We start from the raw sequence: 21,841 nt of genomic DNA on the forward strand, positions 1-21,841 counted from the left end.
AGGCCAGAGGTAAGGAAAGGAGGAAAACAAACACCATGAAAGCCTCATACTGAGTAGCTGCCCCCTGGGTGATTTTAGTTGATGTCTGTGCCCTTTTCTTGTTCATTACTTAAAAATAAACTGTCTTTAATTACAGAATAAAAACTGCAGAAAATATTTAAAACTGTTTTCACAAACACAGGTATCTCATTAACCTATGTTTTATTTTGGGCAAATTCATTATTCATTATTTCACATTATAAAAAGTAACCACACACGCATATGCATTCACAAATTAGATCATCTTTATCATACATCAATATATTTAAAAAAAAACATTTTCAATATCAATATAATTATATGCTGATTGCATTTTGAAATAGAGAAGCTGACAATAGCTTCATACAGTATATCTCAAGAACTGACATTTTTAAAATTAAGAACTGTATAGGTTCCACAGGCAAATTTTGATGGAAATAATAGCATTAGTACAAATAAATGCTGTTGACATAGCTTAAGCATGATAGCTTGGAATAACAGCTGATTCAAACTAGATTCATCATTTCTAATTCAGTAAGGACAAATACAATCTAAAATGTAAACAAAGTATTTATAAAATAAATTCTTCTAGGTAACAAAGGAAATCATCAATCTATTATTTTTAAGTTAGTTGTAGCTAAAAGTTATCAGAAATCTTTGTAGAATTTTCATTGCCAAATTTTAATTTCAGAATATCCAGGTACAACATCTTGTCACCACAATCGCAGGACTGATATAATTTCAGACAGCTGTTTGTACCGTTTCAGTGTGACTTTTCCATTGGGCTTGGAGATTCGTGAGAAAATGCAGTGCCTTTTTTACTCCCAAGTCCCCCTCCAAGTGATTATCTAGGCAGGGTGATTTCATTTGATTTGGGCCTTTCATACAATTTTTAAATGCTAAACTCTAGCACAGTTAAATAGATGGTTTCCTGCACAAATAAATGCAGACTTATCTCTTTTGTAGCAGTAAAGCACATACCTAATGTTTTTTTTTCATTACACTTCACTATAACATTGGAATTCTGTAACCACATTATTGTTCAAGAAATATATATTATACCTACTAGGGAATATAATTTCAAATATGGAACGTTTAACAACATCAGCTGCCATTATGTATCTCTCTCTTTTCCAGTCATCAGCCATTGCTTTAGCTTTTGTTCATCAATCACATTATCTGCAGTTGTCTTTGTTTTGCCTCCTTCTTCAAGGAGATGGCCTAAGGATTGGATTTTCTGGATTTTCTTTGTCAGAAAGGAAGAAAGAAAGAAAGAAGAGAAGGAAGAAGGCGGGGGGAGAGGAGAAGAAAAGAAGAAAAAAGAAAACAAAACATGAAAAAGTTTATCCATATGATACTTACAAAGTAAAGAAACAGATATAATCTACTATGAAAAAAACTAATATATGAGAACTGTGATTAAGTGGATAAGTGAATGACACGTTAAAGTTTACTTGGAATAACCTTTAATTACTCAATCTTATGTGCATCTAACATAGCATTCAATTCAATTCATACTTTTCTTGTTTTTCATTTCTATAACCATAGCAGAAATTAACACAACCTAAAATTATCAATCATCTGGCCTTGTAAAACGTAACATACAATGCATTCCTAAACTTCCTTTAAGACACTGATATTTTTAAATGCCAGATGTATCATCTTTATGACAATGGAAAGTTGGAGAATGTACTGCATAGAATTTTTTTAAGCAGCAAAACTGAGATAATTAATACTTTCTGAAATCACTTCACAGGCTTATTTTAAGCAAAAAGGATAGATTTTCATTTGGATATGCCATAGTGCTGAATGGTGGATAAGAGTCCACAGAAACATGACTAATAATTCTACAGATACTGATCACCTATTGCAGTTATGTGGCAGTGTGCATTCATGAGAAAGTCTAAATTAGAACCACATAACATGGAGAGAGTGTGGACTTGGAGATTCAGTTACACATTAACCAAGCAGCTGTGATACCAATACACCTCCTACTTCTGAATATTCAGAAAAAAAACAAACTTCACGTGACTGTTTAGCAGTGTTTGTTTCTAGATTCATTTTTTAAACAATTATATATGCAACTGATTATATAATTATATATTATAAATATTGAGCAAAATAAAATTTAGTCCATAAAAAGGGAAAGCATGCTCAACAATGAAAGAACACATAAAGAAGTAATCTGAAATAATGATCAGTTGCTCAGCTGTGTCCGACTTTTTGCGGCTGCATGGACTGTAGCCTGCCAGATGCCTCTGTCTGTGGGAATTTTGAGGCAGGAATACTGGAGTGGGTTGCCATTTCCTCCTCCAGGGGAACTTCCCGACCCAGGGATCGAATTTACCCATCGCTTGTGTCTTCTGCATTGGTAGGTGGATTCTTTACCACTGGTGCCAATAATGGAGAGCTGGTATAAGTAGATTAGACTGCAATGGTCTTTACTTTTAACAATAAATGACTATTGCATTTAGAAAGATGAGGAGAGAATGAATTGCATTCTGATATTATTAAATGTGTTTTTCAATAGAAGAATTCCAGACCAGTCTTTTGAGAGGAAGAGGGTTAAGAGTGATCAAGAGGAAGGATTTCAGGATGTCAAAAGGTTAGGTGCCTCAGAGGATGAACTGAGTCTGTCCCATCGTTTCACAGAGGGCACAGCGAGGACCAGAGTGCTGACATGAACTGCACGTGGGAGCCAGAGCACGAGGCCCAGCTCTGTGGTCTCCATAGATCATTACCCTGTTCTGCCTCTATCTCAAGACTTTAAATGGAGCTTCCACAGCACAGTCATTAGAACAATAATCGTATGACTAAGAAATTCTCTGTAGTAACACTACTAACCTGTACCATCAATATTACTATTTACTATCAATTTTTTTCTATTATGTAGTCTTCTTTTGAGCTCTATTCAATAAATATACTTCTAAGTTTTAAGTGAATTTGGAATACATCTATATTTGTATATACCAATGGCCAATTCGAAATTTAGAACAAATTATAATACAGTTCAGTTCCTAAATGGGACTTCAGTATGGAGCTTCTGATGTGCAAAAAGATGCACGATGGAAACTTTATTAGAAAATATTCATCAAAATATTCATGAATTACCCTAATAGCTCAGTTGGTAAAGAATCCGCCTGCAATGCAGAGACCCCAGTTCGATTCCTGGGTTGGGAAGATCCCCTGGAGAAGGGAAAGGCTACCCACTCCAGTATTCTGGCCTGGAGAATTCTGTGAACTGTATAGTCCATAGGGTTGCAAAGAGTTGGACATGACTGAGCAACTTTCATTTTCACTTCATTCATGAATTAAGTGAACTATGTTTAAAAGAAAATCTGAATCCTGTTTAAATTCTCTTCTAATCAGAAGAGTCAGGTGTCCCATATGGAAGAGGAAACCTGTAACTATAGTTTGGGCATCTTGGATGAATTGCTTCTACATGGATATGACCTCTACTTATGTTGATTTTTTTTCCCCACTACCCTCTTACATGTCTAACCTAAGAGAAACAAAGGTTTCATCAATTCAAATAAGATACAACTGGTGCATAAAAAGGAACCACGAAGGGGTTCCTTATAACTTTAAGGAACAAATGTCAGTAGAAATCTCTATCTTATTGGACCCACAACTCTAGATTATATGCTGCAGTAGTATTTCTTAACTGGCATCATTACACCCATCCTTCTGAGCACTGGGTGATTAAATACCATGACCTTAAGCTAGTTGCTTGTTTTTGCTGTTGTTTTAGTCTCTTAAGTCATATCTGACTCTTTGTAACCCCATAGACTGTAGCCAGCCAGACTCCTCTGTCCATCAGATTTTCCAGGCAAGAATACTGGAATGGGTTGCCATTTCCTTCTCCAGGGGATCTTCCTGATGCAGGAATCGAACCCACATCTCCTGCACTGCAGGCAGATCTTTACTACTGAGCCACCAGGGAAGCCCAAGCTAGTTGTTTAAAGAAATGCAAATATTTTGCAGAAATATAAATAGATCTCAGCTATTAATGGAAGCCATTTAAAGTTTCTTGTCAATTCCCTAAGGTTACAACCTCTTTGCCATATATAAATTATCTTATACAAAATATGTAACATAACCAGAGGCATGTGATAACAACCGTTTTAACTGATAGCATTTCCTCATTATAGACACTTCCTATTCTTTGGGAACTATTTAAGTGGGAAGGAAAGTACACTAAGAAAAAGAACAGAATAAACACTTGGCAGTCCACCACTGGATTACTTACAAGGTAGCCTTCCGTGGTTGTGTATCTTTACTTCCACTGCTCTTGGGATCAACTGAGTTACCTGTCCCTTGGGAGGTGCTGGGCAGGGAGGTATTAGACGAAAAGGAACTGGGAGCACTATTGGTGTTACGCGTTCGGAATGAGTCATCTGAAAGGAACACACGTACAGTCAGCCAGATGGAGTCCACTAGAGAGATGTGAACCTTCGAGAAGGTTCATGAGAGCTGACTTTTCCCCTTCTTTTAAAGCCAACTTTACTAAGGTATAAATTATATACAATAGACTGCACAAATTTAAGGTTCTGAAATTTGTATATACTATGAAGCCATCACCACAATCAAGAGTGAACACACCCATCACATTTGCTCCTGCCTCATCATCCCTCCGCTCCCTCTCCGATGCCAGGCAAGCACGAACCTGCCTGCTGCTGCTCACTAGAGATTAGTCTGCATTTCATGAAATTTCATATAAATGGACTCAGTATACACTCTTTGTCTGACTTTTCATTCAGCATAATTATGTTGCAATTCATCCTCATTTTATATGTCAATACTTTATTTATCCTTTTTATTGCTGACCAGTATTCCTATTGGGAAATGGCATTACACTCCAGTATTTTTGCCTGGAGAATCCCATGGACAGAGGAGCCTGGTGGGTTAGTCACTGGGTTGCAGAGTAGGACACGACTGAGTGACTGAGAACATTCATACTGCATGGACATGCCGAAATTTGTCTATCCATTCTCCTATTGACAGACATCATGATTTCCACCCCCATTATAATCTATTACAAATACAGCTGCTGTGAATGATAGTGTGCAAGTTTGTGTGTGGACATGTGTTTTCTCTTTCGTTAAGTCTTGAATGGAACTGCTGAACCATGTAGTCAGTGTATATTTAAGAAACTGCCAAATTGCTGTCTGAAGTGGTTATACCACTTTGCATTTCCAGCACCAATATATGAGAGTCCTGGAGGGTTACTCCATATTCTCACACACTTGATATTGTGAGCGTTTTTAAACACTAGTGGATGTGATGTGGTATCTCCTTGTGTGTGATTTTTTTCTCATTTTATCAACTTTCATTTTCTACTGTTACTGATCTTAAGCATCTTTTTATTTACTTACTTGTATATCTTCTCTTGTGAAATGCCTGTTCAAATCTTTTTCCCATTTTAAAATCAGTTGCCTGATTTGTTTTAAAGATTGTTGTATATTCTAAAAACTAAAAATAGAGCTACCATATGATCCTGCAATCCACTCCTGGGCATATACCTGGAGAAAACCGTAATATGAAAACATAAATGCACCCCAGCATTCATTGCAACACTATTTGTAATAGCCAAGGCATTAGAAGCAAACTAAATGTCCTTCAACAAATGAATGGATTAAGATGATTTGGTGGAATATGGAATATTACTCAACCATAAAAATAAAGTAATGCCATTAGCAGCATTTGAATGGACCTATGATAGTAGATTGTCATACTATGAGAAGCCAGGAAACAATATCATATATCACTTATATGTGGAATCTAAAAAAAGAAAAAAGATGTAAATGAACTTATTTCCAAAACAGAAAGAGACTCACAGACATAGAAAACATAAAGAGGGTGGCAGGAGGGATAAATTAGGAGGTTGGGAATGGCATATACACAGTGCTATATATAAAACAGATAGCCAACAAGGATCTATTGAATGGCACAAGGCATGTATACTCAGTCGTGTCTGACTCTCTGTGACCCCATGGACTGTAGCCAGCCAGGCTCCTCTGTCCATGGAGTTCTCCAGGCAAGAATACTGGAGTGGGTTGCCATTTCTCTCTCCAGGGATTGAACCTCCGTCTCTTGAGCCTCCTGCATTGGCAGGCAGATTCTTTACCAGCTGAGCCACTGGAAAAGCCAGCACAAGGAACTATACTCAATAGTTTGTAATAATCTATAAGGGAAGAGAATCTGAAGAATACATATAACTAAATCACTGTGCTTGTACACCTGAAACTAACAATATTGTAAATCAACTATACTTCAACTTGAAAAAAAAAAAAAAACCTTGTATATTCTAGATACAGGTCCTTTGTCAGGTGTATGTAACATGAATATTTTCTCCCAATCTGTGTCCTGCCTTTTATTTTTTTAGCACTCTATTTCAAAGTGTCAAAGTTTTACATTTTAATGAAGTACAGTAAGTTAATTTTTTATGGTTTGGAGAAATTTTTGTCAATTCTAAAATCACAAAGACTTATATTTTCTTCAGAAATGTCACATTTTTAACTTTTATGTTTAAGTTTACAATACATTTTGAGTTAATTTTGTGTATAGTGTGAGATAAGAATTGAGGTTCAGTTTTGGGGGTTTATTATGGATATTCAATTGTTTTAGCATCAAAAAATTTTAGTTAAGAAAATCTTAAAACTCAGCTAACTAAGTTTGTCAGTGTAGGTCACACAGTCTTGAGTACTGAAGCTTTAGGAGTAAATGATATCAGGTAATCTTTTTTTTTTTCAAAATACTCAGTTCTGTGTATTTAAAGACATAGTAACTTTCAAAAATATTTTTATCAGGACTGCATTGAATCTCTGGCTCAATTTAAAAACAATTGACATCATAACAATATTAAGTTTTCCAATCCATGAACAAGGTGTGACTTCCATTTACTTATGTCTAATTTCTTCCAGCAGTGTTAGAATCTAGCAAACATTTTGCTAAATTTGATCCCTGAGCATTTAATATTTTTAAGGTTATTTAAAATGTTATCTTCAAACAGACATAATTTTTTAAAGTATTAGGTTTATAGAAAAATTGAGACGAGTATGAAGAATTCCCACCTACCCCCACAGTTCAGTCAGTTCAGTTCAGTCACTCAGTCGAGTCCAACTCTTTGTGCCCCTATGGACTGCAGCATGCCAGTCTTCCCTGTCCATCATCAACTCTTGGAGCTTACTCAGACTCATGTCCATCGAGTCAGCGATGTCATCCAACCATCTCATCCTCTGTTGTCCCCTTCTCCTCCTGCCTTCAAATCTTTCCCAAAATCAGGGTCCTTTTTATTACGTTACATTTATATACTATACTTGGTACAATCAATGAGCCAATGGTAACATGGTATTATTAACAAAAACCCACAGTGTGTTCAGATTTCCTCAGTATCATCCAATGTCTGTTTCTATCTAAGGATACCATTCAGGATACCACAATACACTTACTTGTCAGGTCTCCTTTGCTGGGACAGCTTCTTAGCCTTCCCTCGCTTTTGATGACCTTAACAGCTGTGAGGGGTACTGGTCAAATATTTTGTAGGATGTGCCTCTGCTGGAATCTGTCTGATACTTTTCTCACAATTAGACTAAGGTTATAGGTTTGAGGTAGGATGACAGAGTTAAAGTAGTATTTTCATCACATCATATCAAGGGTACACACTGACAAACCTTTTTTTCTGTTTTCTGGTTTTTTATTTTATACTTCACAACAGATCACTAGATATGGGATTTTTTGAGGAAATATCTTTAAAAACTAGAATTCTTGGTGAACTTGACCAAATTGTTTCCAAAAACTTCCACCAATTTTCATACCCACCTGCAATGGAGGATACATTGCAATTTGTTTCCATGAATCCTTACTAGAATTCCCTTTACGTTTCATCCAACCTGTGGTGCCTACAGAGCTTTGCAATGCTATAATTGATGACTGATAGGTACATGTTAAGTAAAAAGTATTAATTTGAGTTTCCATACTGTCTTTGACCTTTCCATTTTTTATTTAACACTATTCCCCCCCAACACACACACACACCCTTCTCCACACTCCAGCCTGACAGGCTGCTCTTGTTCTCTAAAGACACAATAGTCAGCTTTTACTTCCAACAGTTTCTCTGAATGGGATGGTATTCCATACCCATCTCTGCCAGTCAAAATATTAGAGCACCTTAAGGTTCATCTCAAATGACAATCATCCTGAAGCCCATCTTCGCTCCCAAAGTAAATACAATCTCTATGTGAACACCTAATATATTTGTTTAGAGATATTTTGCTCCCATTTTCTCATTATAGAGCAGATATGTAATTGTATTGATGTTTTCCTCAGTCTGAAATTCATTAAGTAATAAATAATAAGCACATTTTTCTAACCAAGAAACCTAGGAAATACTTCATTCAATTTATATCCTCTCCCCAAAATAATACTGAAACTTTAAGAGAATATTTTTCAAATATTTTAATAAATGATTTACCCTTAACGAGAGATATGCTTTTTAGGCCATGGATGCTAAACTTTAGAATCTGCAGATCATACACAGGCCTACCTCAATTTATTGCTCTTCACTTTATTGCAGATAAAACAGATCATGCATTTTTTCTTGTTTTTTTTTTTTTTTTTTTTTTTTTACAAATTGAAAGGTTTGTGACAACACTGCATCCAGAAAGTCTACCAGAACCATTTTTCCAATAGTATTTGCTCACTTCTTGTCTTTGTGTCATATTTTGATAATTCTTGCAATATTTCCAACTGTTTCCTTGTTGTTATATTTACAGTGGTGTTTGTGATCAGTAATGTTTGATGTTACTATTGAAATTGTCTTAGGGCACCATGAACCACATCTCTATAAGATGGCCTAATTGATGAATGTTGTACATGTTCTGATCGCTTTACTTTCTGGCCATTCCCTGATTGCTATCCCTCTACAGGCCTCCTTGTTCCCTGAGATACAATATTGTGTCGAATAAAAGCCACACCTACTTGTTACGTATTGTCTGTGGCTGCTTTTACTCTGCTATACTACAGTTGAGTAATTGGGACAGAAACCAGTTTGGCCAAGAGAATCCAAAATATTTACCATGTGGTCCTTTACAGAGAAGTTTGCTTATCCCTGGTATAAACTTTCAAGTATGTAATACTGTAATTGTTTAGCTGCATATGATCCACAGTGAAGCCTTAGTGTTTTAACTTCCTTAAAAATTAAAACTTTTAGTCTATGCCTGAGCAGGTCTTCAGACTGTAGTAAAAGCATTTCCTTAAACTTCTGCTTAACAGTTTTTCTTTTGATATGTAGCCAAAACAGGTAATAGAGAGAAAATTTTCCTAGGAATAATACATCTTTAGTTCTATCCTCTTTTGCCTATCTTGAGATTGGCTAAGGGTCACGGCTAGATCACCCTATTGGCTGCAGTATCCTATCATTTTGTACTTCTCCTCTTTTAAAAGTATTGAACTCTGACTCTTGACACAGTGAAAACAAAATAGTAGTGTCAAGTCTTTTAACTGCTAGGGGAAAGTTTCTTTGCTATTTGATAAAGACATAAATTTGGGAACACTGTATCTAGAAATAAAGAAATGAGTCATTTAAAGAAAACTGTATTTTATTAAATTTAATAATTATTTGAAGAGCTCAGATTTCTACTTACCAGTTAGTGAAATCATAGAAGTCTTTGATAAACCTGAGACAGAAGGTGTATATGCTGCTGTAGAACTTTTACTAGAAAAGAACATGATTTAGTTAAAATACAAGAAAACGTGTCTTTCAGTCTCAGCCATTGATTAGAAAATACCACTTGGTCTTTCCTAACTTTTCCTTAATGCTTTCCTCTACTTGTTATGAAACATGCTTACTACTTTTATTTCTCATTTATTTTTTACATTCCACACCTCACAATTACTTTAAGTTAAAAGCATTTCCTTAAACTTCTGCTACATCAGAATAACAGTTTTTCTTTTGATACGCAGCCAAACCAGGTAATAGAGAGAAAATTTTCCTAGGAATAATACACCTTTAGTTCTATCCTCTTTTGCCCATCTTGAGATCACCCTGTTGGCTAGGAGCTGTAAATAATTCTACCAATAATGTCCAAAAGCATAGCCAAAACACATCCAGAGTAAGCTTTTTTTCAATTTTTTATAAAAAGGTTTATAAAAATAAAAGAAAAACATTTTTCCATAACAGTCTTTTTCTTGATAAATAGTTTTAAAGACATTTACGGTTCCTTAAAATTACTTTGCTTGCTGACTGATTTGCAGCCGTTACATATTTACTATATGTATACAATATATATAAGAGTCATGGTCATTTAATTTATACTGATTCTCCCCTAATCTTAACTGTTTACAATTTTGTCTGCTGAGCCAAAAGGGAGACTAGACGTACAATCACAGTCAGGAGAACTCTGTTGTGACCATTTTACCACAGAAAGAGGCCAGTGGTTTCTTCATGGACAGAAACAACACAAACAGCAAATAGACATCACATCTATTCAGTGAATCGGGCATGTCCACACCCATTTAGAAGCTGTGTGGCACATGAGATAGAGCACCACTCTCCTCATAAAACAATATACAGATTCCATGATGTCGTTACACAGGATCGGAGAAGGAGGCTTCCTAGAATTCCAGGATAACTGTTCTTATGCAAATTGGTAAGACTACTATTTTTCTTAATATGAAATTTTTATAGATGGTAATTTATTGTTCACCTATGAAAAACCTCAAAATTAATTCCTATTTTATATAATAATGTAAACATCTCACATAAAGATGTGTTAAAATAAAAATTAAGTCAGAATGTGAAAAGCTGACAGATCATACCTAGTAGTATATTTGTCTAAGTTGCCATATTTTGCATGAAAAGCTTGATTATTAAAAGACTGGCTTCGAATCAATTTAGATTTCTTGATTTCTTTACCTAGAGTAACAAGCAGAAGGCAAATGCAATTGTTTAGTTCATCAGTTCATCCTCAGCTGCCCCAACCCCACTGCCTCTCCAGCTCCCACCACTCTGAGTAACATACTGAGTGGGTGGCTTCCCTGCCTTGGTTTGACCTGACTGGAGTACTTCTTACTTCATTGCCCATTAAGAAGCACCAAATGGAGTAAAAGAAAAAAAGAGCTTTTCAAACAATATCTCATATCTCATAGAGTGACTTCCTTGTAACTATCATTTATAAAAGGAAAAAAGCAGACACAAAACCCAGTTTCTTACTTGTGGATGGGGTGGCAGAAGAGGATCCAGGAACAGAAATGGGGATGCTCTTGGGCAGACTTGTTGGTGTCTTGGAGTCTCTACCTAAAACAAACTCTGTTTTAAATGTTATAATTTCCTCTAATTAATCTCCATATACACAAGACAACACAGAGACTATGAACCACTTTCTCTCACTAAGCAGCACTTTTTTCCAAATCTTATTCTTTATATATTTAAATATTTCATTCTTAGTTACTCAGTGATCAAGTTCACAATCTTATTGCTGTTATCAAACTTCAAACTTTCCTTTGAAAGATCTGAACCTCTGCACTGATCCTCACCATTTATTTATTTGTGAGGATCTGTGTGAGTTAGCATCCATTTATGAGAACAACTTTTGATAAACCAAAGAAAGTGATTTTCCATGTAAAATTAAAAACAGCACAGGGAGGTTCAAGAGGGAGGGGATATATGTATACCTATGGCTGATTCATGTTGATATTTTGGCAGAAACCAACAAAATTCTGTAAAGCAATTGTCCTTCAATTAAAAAATAAATAAACAAGTACATATTAAAAAAAAAAAAACCTCAGCATGGCCTTCAGAATGCTGGGATATAACATCAATTGTGTACCTTGGTGGTGAGGATGTGGGAAAACTACTCACGTTTCTTTTCAAAGGTTTTATCACTCATGGGCCTTCCATCATTTTGTTGCTTCTCTTTTTCTAATTGCTCCTATTAATAAAACAGTACCTTAGCATTAAAGGTAAGCATAAGTAGGTTTACTTTTTTAAGGTTTCTAAAATAACATTTATTAAAAGTTAACATGTGCATAATAGGCAACCAAAAAAACACAAGAAGCAAAAAGCAAAGTCATTCACAATCACAAGCAATTTACCATCTGTCATGTCCTCCCAGGTCTCATTTGTGTATTTTCATAACTAAGCATCCATTTTTATGTAATTAAGATCATACAGTTATGTATCATGTTGTTTCATACATCATGATTATTTACCATTTCAAAGTCCCAAAGCTATGAATATTTTAATAACCAAGAATACACTACACCAACTCAATCTGGAGGGAAAAAATGTAATCTTGCCTTTCTTGATGACAAAAATTTCAGAGAAGACAAAAATGGCAACAGAACTCTAGATAAAGATACTGGTAGAGCTATGATTAAAATACCACATCCCCTTAATGTCCAATTAAAAGTGAGACATAAAGCAACAGAGTATGCAAAGTATAATGCTTCTAGGAGGATTCATTATCTGATCTAAACTATTAAAGTATAGCAAGGAGGTATGCTTCCATTGAATTAATTATTTAACAAGCATAAGTAGATTTAGAAAACTATTCTAATCAGAAATTACTCTAAGCTTTAGAGATATAAAAATACAGTTCACAAAAATACCTAACAGAAGTAATTTTTTTCCAAAATTGGTATCTAAAGAAGTCACAGTTCTTTCAGATTTTTTTTTTTTAACATCTACAGAATTGTGCCCTTGGAGGGTTGTCAAGATAAAATAATGAATTTGGTATCATGCAATGAGCCTTTCAGATGGTAAAGAATCTGCCTGCAATGCAGGAGACCCAGGTTTCATCCCTGGGTCGGGAAGACCCCCTGGAGAAGGGAATAGCAGTACTTGAAACCAGAGTACTGGAAACCACTCCAGTACTCTTGCCTAGAGAATTCCATGGACAGAGGAGCCTGGGGTTTATAGTCCATGGGGTCATAAAGAGTTGGACACGACTGAGTGACTAACACTTTCACTTCACTTTCATTTACTAATTCTCATCAGCAAAATATTGGTACTATTGGCCCTTTCCATTTCTAACTGATAAGTGAAAAAATAATATCCTTCTTTTAAAAGCCTGAGTGAAAAAAAAATTTGCAGATATTATTTAAATTTTGATTGAAGTATAATACACATAGAGAAAGTACACAAACTGTAAGTATACAGCTCAGTAAATTTTCCCAAAATGAACACACCCATATAATCAGTTCCCAGACCAAGAAACAAAATGTTACCAAGCTCAAAGTCTTCTTTATCCAAACAGAATAACCAAGATAACTCCTATCAAGTTCTGAACAAACATGACATAACAGGCATGTACAGAACACTACAGTCAACAATGGAGAATACACATTCTTTTCAAGAAAAAATGTACAATGAAGAAAAAGAGAAAACAGACAAGACAAAAAATTCCACACAGAGTTGGACTGCGTAAGAAACCATTAAATAAAAGTTCTAAGACTGAAAATAAAACTTGCAAACCTGAAAAATATTGCTAAGTGAGCTTAAGAAGTAGTATCATTTGTTTTATCTTTTCCTCTACTATTTGATCATATTAATCACAATTATCTTGAAGTCCTTGTGGGGTAACTCTAATAGTAGGATCATCTGTGAATCTTTTTCTATTCTCTGATTTTTGTCTTGGGTTTAGGTTATTAAGTCTTAAAACTTTTAGAGCCTGTTTATTCTTTAGAACGTCTACCACTGGCAATCCTGAGCTCTAACCTTTTTTTTAGACTGCTAAATAATACAATTTGTTTTTCAGAGGATTTCCACTTAAGTTTTTAATCTCACAGCACAATTTTTTGTAGAGAAATAGACAATATAATAAAATAAATGGGAATATTATAACTGAAAAACACAGTACCGGAAATTTTAAAACCACTGGATGGGCTCAATAGCCAAAAGGAGAAGGCAGGAGAAGAATTGCTGACACTGAAGAGGTATCAACAGAGATTATTCACTCTGAGAAGCAGAGTTTAAGGGGGGAAAAGAGAAAGAACAAAGCCTCATGGACCTGTGGGATGATATCAAAAGATCTAACTCATGTATAATTATTGACCCAGAAGTATAAGAGTGAGCAACAGGGGACAGAAGATATATTTACACAAACAACAGGTCAAACTTTCCCAAATTTGGGAAATAATACGTGTTTACAGATTCAGGAAACTCAACAAATCCAAAACAGGATAAATATGAAGCAAATCATGCCTAAAAATACCAAAATCAAACTGCTAAAAACAAAAAAACTATCTTGGAAGTATTCAGAGACAAACAACATTATACACAGAAGAACAATAATTCAAATGAGAGTGGGTATTTTATCAGATTTCTCGCCCTGCTTATTTAACTTCTATGCAGAGTACATCATGAGAAACTCTGGGCTGGAGGAAGCACATGCTGGAATCAAGATTGCTGGGAGAAATATCAATAACCTCAGATATGCAGATGACACCACCCTTATGGCAAAAAGTGAAGAGGAACTAAAAAGCCTCTTGAGGAAAGTGAAAGAGGAGAGTGAAAAGGTTGGCTTAAAGCTCAACATTCAGAAAACTAAGATCATGGCATCTGGTCCCATCACTTCATAGGAAATAGATGCGGAAACAATGGAAACAGTGTCAGACTTTATTTTTTGGGCTCCAAAATCACTGCAGATGGTGACTGCAGCCATGAAATTAAAAGAAGCTTACTCCTTGGAAGAAAAGTTATGACCAACCTAGATAGCATATTCAAAAGCAGACACATTACTTTGCCAACAAAGGTCCATCTAGTCAAGGCTATGGTTTTTCCAGTGGTCATGTATGGATGTGAGAGTTGGACTGTGAAGAAAGCTGAGTGCCAAAGAACTGATGCTTTTGAACTATGGTGTTGGAGAAGACTCTTGAGAGTCCCTTGGACTGCAAGGAGATCCAACCAATCCATTCTGAAGGAGATCAGCCCTGGGATTTCTTTGGAAGGAATGATGCTAAAGCTGAAACTCCAGTACTTTGGCCACCTGATGCAAAGAGTTGACTCATTGGAAAAGACTCTGATGCTGGGAGGGATTGGGGGCAGGAGGAGAAGGGGATGACAGAGGATGAGATGGCTGGATGGCATCACTGATTTGATGGACATGAGTCTGAGTGAACTCTGAGAGTCGGTGATGGACAGGGAGGCCTGGCGTGCTGCAATTCAAGGGGTAGCAAAGAGTCGGACACGACTGAGCAACTGAACTGAACTGAGACCAGAACATAGATAGAAATAATTCTTTTAAGTACAGTATGAATAAAGGCTTGCAAACTCAGTATTCAATAAGAATATCCCTTAAAGAGGAAGGCAAAAATAAGACATTTTAGATAAAGGAAAACTAAGATAATCTGTCTAAAAATACTTGCATTCCATTCTTCAGGCTGAAGGGGAAAAAAAACGAGAGGGAAACCTGGGTCCTAAGCAATGAATGATGGTTCTATAATGACCTACAAGACCTTCTAGAACTAACACCGAAAAAAGATGTTCTTTTCATCATAGGGGACTGGAATGCAAAAGTAGGAAGTCAAGAGATACTTGGAGTAACAAGCAAGTTTGGCCTTGGAGTACAAAATGAAACAGGGCAAAGGCTAACAGAGCTTTGCCAAGAGAACACACTGGTCATAGCAAACACCCTCTTCCAACAACACAAGAAAAGACTCTACACATGGACATCCCCAGATGGTCAATAATGAAATCAGATTGATTATACTCATTGCAGCTGAAGATAGAGAAGTTCTACACAGTCAGCAAAAATAAGACCAGGAGATGACTGTGGCTCAGATTATGAACTCATTGCAAAATCCAGACTTAAAGGAAGCAGGGAAAACCACTAGACCATTCAGCTATGACCTAAATCAAACCAAATCCCTTACAGTTCTACAGTGGAAGCAACAAATAAATTCAAGGGATTAGATCTGACGGGCAGAGTGCCTGAAGAACTATGGACGGAGGTTTGTAACATTGTACAGGAGGCAGTGATCAAGATCATCAAGAAAAACAAAAGCAAAAAGGCAAAATGGTTGTCTGAGGAGACCTTACAAATAGCTGAGAAAAGAAGAGAAGTGAAAGGCAAAGGAGAAAAGGAAAGATATACTCATTTGAATGTAGAGTTCCAAAGAACAGCAAGGAGAGATAAGAAAGCTTTCCTCAAGATGACATAATGGCTCAGGCTGAATGTCTGATTGAATCTAAAAACCAACTTCTAGAACAAATAAGAAAACAGCATGTCTGCAAAATACAAGGCTAATATAAAAAAATCAACAGTATTCTTAAGCTCCAGCAACAAAAAACTAGAAAGCAAAATTTAAACTTACAATTCCATCCTCAGTGTCAAGAAACATAATATACTAGAAATAAATCTAACAAAAGACTTCCTTGAACGCTATACTTGAGACTACCAAAACTACTGAGAAGCAAAGTAAAGACTAAATAAACCAATCATGAGAAGACTCATAATGTTTAGATGGCAATTTTCCAAATTGATCTACAGATCAATGATAATTAACACAATCCTAACTAAAATTTCAGGCTTTTTAGAAATTGACAAACTGATTCTAAACTTTATATCAAAATGCAGAGGGCCTCAACTGGCCAAAGCAACTTAAAATAATAAGTTTGAGAACTGATCCTATCTGACTTTAATAATTACTACACAGTGTTCAAGACAGTTTAGAATGGCCAGAAAGACAAACATAAATCAGTGGAATGAAATAGTGAGTCCCGAAGCAGAGACACACACACACATACACACATATATATACATATGAACAACTGATTAAAACAAACAAACAAAAAAGGTGTTAAAGCAATTCAATGGGGAAAAGAAAGTTTTCCACAAATGGTGCTACAATAATTGCTTAGTCAGATAGAAAAAAAAAAAAACATAAAAATTAACTTGAAATGATTCATAGACCTAAATGTAAAACCTAAAACTAAAATTCCTAGAAGAAAACAGGAAAAGGTCTTTATAATTTGGGGATAGACTAAGGGCTTCCTCTGGTGGCTCAAAAGGCAAAAGCGTCTGCGTGGAATGCAAAAGACCTGGATGCAGTCCCTGGGTTGGGAAGATCCCCTGGAGAAGGAAATGGCACCCCACTCCAGTATTCTTGCCTGGAAAATCCAATGGATGGAGGAGCCTGGTAGGCTACAGTCCATGAGGTCGCAAAGAGTTGGACATGACTGAATGACTTCACTTTCACTTTCAAAGGATTCTTGGGTACAAAAAAAGCATGAACTATGCTAAGAGAAAACATGGATATAAGTTGCACTTGATCAATATCAAATTTCTGCTCTTCAAAAGACACCGTTAAGTAAATGAAAAAAGAAGCACAGACTCCAAGAAAATATTCATAAAATGTGTATCTGACAAAGGAATTGTATTCAGAGTTTATGAAGAACTCTTACAACTTGATAATAAGAAGAGAAACAACCCACTTTAAAATCTGAAAATAGACTTCATCAACTAAGATATAAGGATGGCCAATACACAAAGGCAAAGATGCTCAGCCTCATTAGGCATCAGGGATATGCAATCTGAAATTGCAATGAGATACCATTACACCATCACTCCTACAAGCATTACAGAGGATATGAGGTAAGTGAAGTTCGTGGGGGTGTAAAATGGTACAGTTACTTTGCAAAACAGTCTCTGTTTTTAAGTTAAGCATACTTTAACATATGATCTATCCATTCCACTCCTAGATTATTTTCCCAAAGAAATCCAAGTATACATCAACTCAAAGACTTCTTCACTAATATTCTCAAGCTAGAAGTAACCCAAATGTCCATTAAGGAAGGGATATACACATGGTAAGTGACTTTCCAGGTGGCACTAGTGGTATAGAACCGGCCTGCCAATGCAGGAGATGTAAGAGATGCAGGTTTGATCCCTGGGTAGGAATATCACCTGGAGAAGGGAAAGGCAATCCACTTCAGTATTCTTGCCTAGAGAATCTCATGGACAGAGGAGCCTGGTGGGCTATAGATGGGGTCACAAGAGTCAGACATGACTGAAGCGACTTAGCATGCATGCAAAAACACGGTGGTATATCCATAGTTTGGGCTACTATTTAGAAATAAAAAAGAGTGACCTCTTGATATACACAACAACGTAGAAGAATCTCAAAATAATTATGCTGGTGGAGAGAAGCAAGACCCAAAAAGTACTAATAAATGATTCAATTCATTAGTTGTAGTTGAATAAATGATTCAAATTCATTTCTCTCACTACAAGGGGCACAACACAATTTTTGAGGGAACGGCAATGTTTGGTATTTTATATGCTGGTTTCATAGATATGTCCATATGTCAAAATTTACCAAATTGTACACATTAAGCATTTGCAGTTAATCATAAGTCAATATATTTCAAGAAGGTATTTTTTTAAAGGCTTTCAAATGTAGTTTTCCTTCCAGTTCATAAAAGAACATATTTCAAAAGATTAGGACTCTTCTTTAGTCATTTATAGAGAAAGTAAAAGTAGTGTGATACTGAAATGATTTATTAAGTTTAATAACATAGCACAGTTAATACTGGTCAGAAAGGAGTAGGTGTATATGCATGTGAAAACATACCATTTCCAAAAGAAGTAGTTCTTCTCTTTCTTTCTCTTGATCCAACAAATCTTTCTCATAAAACTTTTTCTGAAACTAAGTTTAAAGTTTCAAATGAAATTGTGAAACAGTAATGATGAGTCTCTGCCAATTTTTAAAGATTCCTTTCCACACAAGGTAAAGGGAGTATACTTACAGCATCCATGGACATTTCCATTCTGTCCAACTCTAACACGGTCTGTAAAGAAAATGTTTTAAAATAATTCAACAGCAGTTAAATCAACTACTCATTTCTCAAAAAGACTCCTTTTCTAGAGAGAGGTCTAAAGAAGAAATTTCTCCACTATGTGAAAGGCTATCATTTGGTTTAATATTCTTAGTTCCTTTCCACAGAAACTTTTGATCCTTATGACATTCTAATGAATAAAAAATATTTTGCTCTGAAAGCATTCTCTTAATTTATGTCTTTCAGAATACACTGTCTGAAATAAATTATTTCAATCAAACACTGGCCCATCTAATCCAAGGTTCTATCTCTTACAGAAGACAGTACTTCTTTACAGGAATAACTCTGATGGTCAAGATATAAGTACATTTATTCATATGTCCAAAGCTATTGATTGCAAACATAGTATTTATTTGGTTTTATTTTTATGGTGAAATTTATGAAAATGTTGTAATTCACACCATGAAATATTCCTTTTAAATGAAATTACTTTTCATCTTAAAAAAACTGACTAGACTAAGCTATTTCATTTTTATCACAAGGCTTTGAATAGCTTCCTGAGGGGTTTCCACACCAATACATCAGTTTGATAAACATTATAGTACAGAATTTTTATGAGACAGAATGACTTCCTCATCTGCAATGTTCTTAAAATAAGAACTGTACTCCTGAATAATCCATTCAATAATCTATCTATTTAATTATAGCATTTTGCCCCTATTTTATGGGGTCAGCTTGAGTTATCTCTTCAGTTTATATATAAATACTAACTGGAACTTCCCTGGTAGGGGAAGGGTTAAGAATCCACCTTTGGATGCAGGGGACACAAGTTCAATCTCTGGTCAGGAAACTAAGATCCCACATGCTGCCGGGCAACTAAGCCCACACACCACAAGGGAGATCTTACATGCGGCAACATGCAGCCAAATTAACTGATTATTTTAAAAAGTAATTGTCTCATGTTTACTATTTTGAAAGTTATTGTAATTAAATGGTAAAGACAGAAATATCTGGTAAAAACAAATGTATGTATATCTATGTTTTAAGATTTAGATGCATGTCTAGATTCTGAGTATTTCTGATTATTTCAGTTAATGAAAGGAGAATTTACATTTCAATAAAATAAAATTATACTAATTAATACTAAGTTATCAAATCACTTTTTAAAAAAGCTTCTTATGCAACATCACAAGGGTCCCTAGAAAAAAGAAAATAAAATCAAAGGATTCTCTTTTTTGCCCCCCTCATCACTGACACCAAGTTGTTGATGACATAAATAAATCATTTCTCTCACTACAAATAAAGGCTCAAAAACTATGTATCCTGAATTCCACATTCAGATTCATAGAAATAACGACTTGACTTAATCTCATAAAAACATTAGGTAAATGTTTGGTGAAAAAGATTTTAAAGACTGTAAAGTATTTTCAAGTTTGACTTCACTAACCCAAATGTTTACTGTTTCAGTGTTAAACACTGCCAAACAATCCATATAAGATCACAGGCTTAAAAAAAACTAACAAAAAAGCCATAAAACACAATGTTATATAATTCAAAAGGGTTAAGAGGTCTCCATTCCAGCCCTGGAGCTACCACTTACTAATAAGATCTTAAGCTGATACCTAACATTTCTAGGTCCAGAGCTTCTGCAAAGTCAAACAGATCACTAAAGGCCCTTCTAACCCTTTCATGCCTAAGTTCCTAGCTAGGGACTCAGTTGTGGGATATGGGTAGTTCCCTGACAGGGAATGAACCTGGACCCCCTGCATTGGGAGCGTGGCTTCTTGGCCACTGGACCACCAGGGAAGTCCCAGGGCTAAGTTTCTATCAAATGTGAGTTTACCAACAAAGTCTTACCAATTATAATCACTTATAAACAGTCTGGTGAGTTAAACAGTCATTATTAGCTGAAAAGTATTTACAGAGTACCTAAAATGCAAGCTCTCTCGCATAGAGCTTATATTACCAGTAATAAAAGCTTAATGTTTCAGCGCCCTCTGTGCTTAGTTACTCAGTCGTGACGTCCGACTCTTTCTGACCCCATGGACTACAGCCCGCCAGGCTCCTCTGTCCATAGGGATTCTTCAGGCAAGAATACTGGAATGGGTTGACATGCCCTTCTCCAGGGGATCTTCCCAAGCTGGGGATCGAACCCAGGTCTCCCACATTGCAGGTGGATTCTTTACCAGCTGAGCCACCAGGTGAGTGCTTTCTAGAAGGAACTTCCCTCTCCAGTTAGAGCACACATCCACCAAATCCTTACTACTCTAGCAATGATTAAAATATTTTAACATACTACTGTTAGCCCATCAAGTTAAAATACTGAAGCTATGATTAAGATCATCTTAACCCAAGAAAGACAAATGCCATTGCAAGAGGGATACTTACTCTTTTTACGATAGCCAGAACATCTTTATCTTTTTCTTGACAGAGGAGTTTTCTCACACACATTTCCAACTGCTGAAGTAGATGCTTATCTGCAGGAATCTTCAGAGTAGATTTCACTTTGGGCAACAAGTAGCAAAGTTTCATTCTATAATAAATTAAAAAGCATTAACCTGTGAGTAAATTTAATAACCTGGAATAATAGTCATATGAATTTGAAAGAAAATTCAAGCTTTAGCTAGCTTGAGAGTTTATTATGCAACAAGTATCTATGGAGGGCCCATGATGAGTCAAGCATTCATTACTCTGGGTGCTGAAACATTGCAGTGAATAAAATCAACACAATTCTCTGCTCTCTCACAGAGCTTTCATTCTAGTCCACAGGTAGGGAGAGAGGATAAACAAATGAATAAGTGTTAGTCGCTCAGTTGTGGCTGATTCTCTGTGACCCCATGGACTGTAGCCCGTCAGGCTCCTCTGCCCATGGGATTCTCCAGGCAAGAATAACTGGAGTGGGTTGTCATTTCCTTTTCCGACGAATGAGTAAAATGTCCATCAAACGGTGGTAAGTGCTGCAGAAAAAAATAAAGCAAGGAAAGAAGGTGAAGGAGTACCAGAGGAGGGGGGTTACAAGTTTCAAACAGGTAGTCAGAGAGGGTT

General features: G+C 35.9%; 1 protein-coding gene across 1 annotated transcript in view; it reads right to left on the reverse strand.

The window, feature by feature from the left end:
• Positions 1-184: 184 nt before the first annotated feature.
• PPP4R4 (protein phosphatase 4 regulatory subunit 4) overlaps positions 185-21,841 on the reverse strand; it is a 103,294-nt gene continuing 81,637 nt past the window's right edge. The window contains exons 17-25 of the mRNA XM_040257192.1: positions 21,185-21,329; positions 18,767-18,808; positions 18,592-18,666; positions 11,879-11,948; positions 11,231-11,314; positions 10,837-10,933; positions 9,663-9,733; positions 4,268-4,415; positions 185-1,264 (exon numbers count right to left, since the gene is read on the reverse strand). Of these exons, the coding sequence (XP_040113126.1) occupies positions 1,240-1,264; positions 4,268-4,415; positions 9,663-9,733; positions 10,837-10,933; positions 11,231-11,314; positions 11,879-11,948; positions 18,592-18,666; positions 18,767-18,808; positions 21,185-21,329 (757 nt within the window). The 3' untranslated portion in view covers positions 185-1,239. The remainder of the gene's footprint in view (positions 1,265-4,267; positions 4,416-9,662; positions 9,734-10,836; positions 10,934-11,230; positions 11,315-11,878; positions 11,949-18,591; positions 18,667-18,766; positions 18,809-21,184; positions 21,330-21,841) is intronic.

This window comes from Oryx dammah, unplaced genomic scaffold, assembly GCF_014754425.2.
Source record: "Oryx dammah isolate SB20612 unplaced genomic scaffold, SCBI_Odam_1.1 HiC_scaffold_16, whole genome shotgun sequence".
NCBI classification, from domain to species: domain Eukaryota; kingdom Metazoa; phylum Chordata; class Mammalia; order Artiodactyla; family Bovidae; genus Oryx; species Oryx dammah.